We start from the raw sequence: 4,133 nt of genomic DNA on the forward strand, positions 1-4,133 counted from the left end.
CAAAGTCCAAACGGATGTAAACAGCTTCCAACAAGCCCTAAAAAGAAAAAGAAACACTACCGATGCAAACGAAGCATGAGTAATGGTTTCTCTCTGCAGCGAGTACAAAATGGTAAATAACAAAAATGCATAAGGGGTTTCAACCCAAAGGAAAATACCATACTAAGTGGCTCAACCAATAGAGGACTAAAAGTGGATTTTCTTCTCTAGAATTATACTCATAAGTGATTTTACTAAAATTGCAAAATATTAAAAAATTTGTTAAAAATTAAAGTGCTTTCTCAAAGAGCACTTAACAGGTGTTTCTCTGAAGAAAAAAAACACTTCTAAGATCCAAAAGCATTTTTAATTTTTTCTTCCAAATGTGAAAATACTTTTATATTGCCAAATTTTATCCCTTGTAGAGGGAGAATAAGTATTTGGTGCATAGATCAAATTGATGGGTGCAAAAAAAAGCATCCCTAATCCATATATAAAGCCAATTTAACAAGTAGAGGCCCATCATTTTGAGTGAGCTTCGGCCCACCGCCCAGCCTATAGCCCCTGCAAATCACCTCCGTCTGCGGTACACACGCTCGGAGAAGTAACAAGTTCACAAGGTTACAAATTCTGATACAAGAGCAAAAACCCTACATATCTTTGAATTTGAATTTAGGGTTTTTCCCAGTGAGATCGAAATTATGAGCCGATTCAGCCGAGCTTCCATATTTGCTTCCCAAATCCTGAGGCCCATTGAGAGCAAGAAGCAGCATCTTCTTCCATCTTCCCAGCATTTCTTAGCTCAAAGAAGCTCCAATCGTTTCTTCGACATTTACAAGGTACCCCATCTCTTATTTTACTCCCACCAATTCAAAAGTGCAATTATTTATTTATTTATTTCGAAATTAGCCAAAACCCAGTATTGTTAATGGAAATTAGTGAACCCCATTTGATTTGCAGCTTGGAAGCAAAGCAGCTATAGAGAAAGAGCGTGCCCGGCTGTAAGTTTTTGTACCAATTTATTTGCTTTTCAATTTTTGGGGGGCAATGTATCAATATTAATGCATTGAACTGCTATAACTTAGGGCAGTGCAGATGAGTTGAATAGGGGATATTTTGCTGATATGTCAGAGCTTAAAAAACATGGTGGGAAGGTAAGAAAACACTACGATCAACCCGGTGCAAGTTTGTTACTTTTAAATGTGATTTTGCATCCATGGTTCATTTATGGGCTGGGATGATCAACCCGGTACATTGTCGTGCCGAAAGGAATACCTTTTGATTTATCTCAAAATTTGGAATTGGGGTGGTAAGTAGTACTAACTGATAGCAATATTAGCCTTTTGGAGGAAGCATTATGCTTTTTTAAATCATGCTGATGGGGTATGATTTTATAGAAAGCTATTCTGTGTGTAGATTTATGTGGCAAATAAAACCATAGTTCCTGCAACGGCAGCTGTAAAGTTTCCTGACTTAGAAGTGAACTACTCTGATGGAAAAATATTAAAGCTTCCCGTTTGCTCCGATGGGAATGGAAATGTCGCTGAAGCCAACAAATTGGAAACCCCCAAGGCTTCTTTAGTTTGCCTTTCATTTCGAGCAAGCTCCGAGGTATGCAATTGAGTTATTGCTGTAGTATTTTTTATACTTTCTAATGGACAACCCTGTCTTGAATTATTTGCAATGCTTGAGGAATTCTTATAGAAGACTTATGCACTCTTTACTGTGTACATATGTATAGGACCTCTCTATCAGTGAGAATAAGGCCAGTAGGACTGTGATGTGAGAAAAGGGAACTAGAAGGATGGAATTATGTTTTGCAATTTATTCATTCTCTTATGAACATTAAGAGTAATACTGTCTTTTTTTCTTTTTTTTTACAAAAATCTCCAATAATAATAATGATAGCAAGACAATGTCTAGGAATTGAAGGTAATCTTTCTATCGTCCGTGATTGGATAGTTGTAAAGCCATCGAATAATGGCGAGGCACACCTTAGATGGAATTTGCTTTGTAAACCTTAGAACATAAGATGTTCGTGGGAGGTGACAGATACAACCGATCACTATTATTTTTTTTGGTTTGGAGAGGGAAATTCAATTGATTGTTATCCTAGGTAAGCAGATTTGTTCATTAGTGTAATCCTGAAGATCCATCTCAACTGACTCGTGGATCTATATGCCGAAAGATGCATTTAAGTCATCCCTTTAGCAGGGGAAACCACTAGAACTGCCTTATTGATATTAACTTTATTTAGTGCTTACACATCTCAAGCGTGTGTACATTGTTCAACTGACCTCAGGGTGGTGTCTTTTTTCCATTTCCAATATTCAATCTAGGTAATATGTAAGCTAGGTGGCAACTTTGTACTATGTATTGGTACTTTTTCATGGATGCATTATGTTTGGCTCTTGGTATGGAATGTAAATTGTTCGTTAAACTTGTTATGTTATCGCATTTATGGTTTTCTGTTACTGTTGTTGCTACAAAAATTAGTTTCTTTTTCCTTGACAGGGAATGATTAATTCTTGGAGCGCCCCTTTTCTTGATGCTTTTAGTGGTTCAAGGGATGTTCAACTATATGAGGTATAGGTAGTTTTATAAATCTTCATCATTTATTCAACTTTCTGCTTTTAGCTGCAGGTATTTACCCATTTGTGCTTGCAGCTAACACGTTTCTGGAATTCTTTAAGTTTTTGATAAAGTTCCGTGCAAAGTGTGATGCAAGTGTGAAGTAACCCCTCTTAATTACTTGAAGTGGGTGCATCTAACATTTCTGTGACATTTCTTCTTCTTTGCTTTATTTGTTTTTTCTATTGAAGGAGCCATAAGAGGAGCATGGTCCCTTGCCTTGATTTTGTTTGGGGATGTACTTGTGCTATAGTTATTTCTTCCTCAACTAAATTTAGCTTATGCATATAGCACACTGTGTGTGTGGGGGCACGCGTGCATGCATGTGTTTTGTTGGGGTAGTGGTGATTAAAATCTAAGGAAATTCAACCTTGTTCTTTTTCTTGTATGATTCAGTAATAAATCAATTGGAAATCCGTTTAACCATTATCATTACATATAACTTAATTAATGAACCTTCCTCCAGGTATCATTAATAGACTCATGGTTATTATGTCGGAGTCCAATTAAGAAGCTTTTGCTTTGGATTATGAGGAAACCAAAGTATGACGAAGGCACTGAACTTAAAAGGCAGATTGTATATTCATTTGGTGACCATTATTACTTCAGAAAAGAACTTAAAATACTGAACCTTCTGACCGGGTACGAAAGATTTCTATTGCCAGTGAATTTAATGGTTCTGTGAATTGTTGGTATAATTTTTTTTGACAAGTTGTATCTTGTTAATGTTTCCACTGAATAGGTATACATTCCTGCTCGATAATTTTGGTAGAATAAGATGGCAAGGCACTGGATTGGCTACGGAAGAGGAATCGTCATCCCTTCTTTCATGCACGAAACTGCTCTTGGAAGAGAAATAAGGCGGTGGAAGCTCATCCTTTGACATATGCATCTTCAGGTGATACGAGCTCATAATTCAAGGATACTAGACTCGAGCAATTTAACTCATAATGCCACATTACTGTATTTCGTGTTTAGTTTTGAAATGTACATTTGGCATTCCAGTGCATTTGACTTCTTTAGTTGAACCCTTTTTGAAGGGTCGGGGGACGCTTCAGTTCAACTTAGAAATCGAAGTTGGCAGTGATTTTGTCATAGTAACTTCGTCATGTGTCGAGATTAAGATTAGGTGAAGAGTTTTTGTTCAGTTCTTTGGTCCGTAAAGCTTGAAATTTTCGATTTAACTCATGTAGTTTACTAAAGGGTTGCAACCTGAGCACCTCAAACATAGTCTTAGCATTGATTGATTTATATTCGATTACCAAATATGATTCTTATAAATATTTGCATAAGATGTTGCCAAAAAAAAAGCCAACAGTTGGGAAGGCCAAAGAGTGGAGACCTATGTTTTGGCACTCTAAAATGTAGTTTTTTTACTTTGAAATCTTAGCTAAAAATTGGAAGTCCATGTATGCTCCACAAAAATTTTGTCGAAGGGCTAAACGTAGCCCGCTGAAGGGCTACAAGTAGCAAACCCGAGGACTACTTGTAGCTAGTCCTACTCACTGGACTAGGATGTAGCC

General features: G+C 36.9%; 1 protein-coding gene across 1 annotated transcript; it reads left to right on the forward strand.

Annotated features, from left to right (window-relative positions):
- Window positions 1-532: 532 nt before the first annotated feature.
- Window positions 533-3,891, forward strand: LOC126588950 (mitochondrial ATPase complex subunit ATP10-like). Its single transcript, XM_050254112.1, has 7 exons — window positions 533-818; window positions 940-980; window positions 1,070-1,133; window positions 1,396-1,590; window positions 2,494-2,565; window positions 3,077-3,252; window positions 3,353-3,891. The coding sequence occupies exons 1-7, from the start codon at window positions 681-683 to the stop codon at window positions 3,468-3,470; spliced, it is 804 nt and encodes a 267-aa protein (XP_050110069.1). The 5' UTR covers window positions 533-680; the 3' UTR covers window positions 3,471-3,891.
- The last annotated feature ends 242 nt before the right edge of the window (window positions 3,892-4,133 follow it).

This window comes from Malus sylvestris, chromosome 11 (genome assembly GCF_916048215.2).
Source record: "Malus sylvestris chromosome 11, drMalSylv7.2, whole genome shotgun sequence".
Classification (NCBI taxonomy): Eukaryota; Viridiplantae; Streptophyta; class Magnoliopsida; order Rosales; family Rosaceae; genus Malus; species Malus sylvestris.

Excerpts from the sequence above, each read along its gene's own strand:
- LOC126588950 (XM_050254112.1), top strand. The coding sequence starts at position 681 with ATGAGCCGATTCAGCCGAGCTTCCATATTTGCTTCCCAAATCCTGAGG. Across the intron at positions 1,591-2,493 it reads CATTTCGAGCAAGCTCCGAG|GGAATGATTAATTCTTGGAG; the intron begins GTATGCAATTGA and ends TTTCCTTGACAG. Across the intron at positions 2,566-3,076 it reads GGGATGTTCAACTATATGAG|GTATCATTAATAGACTCATG; the intron begins GTATAGGTAGTT and ends ACCTTCCTCCAG.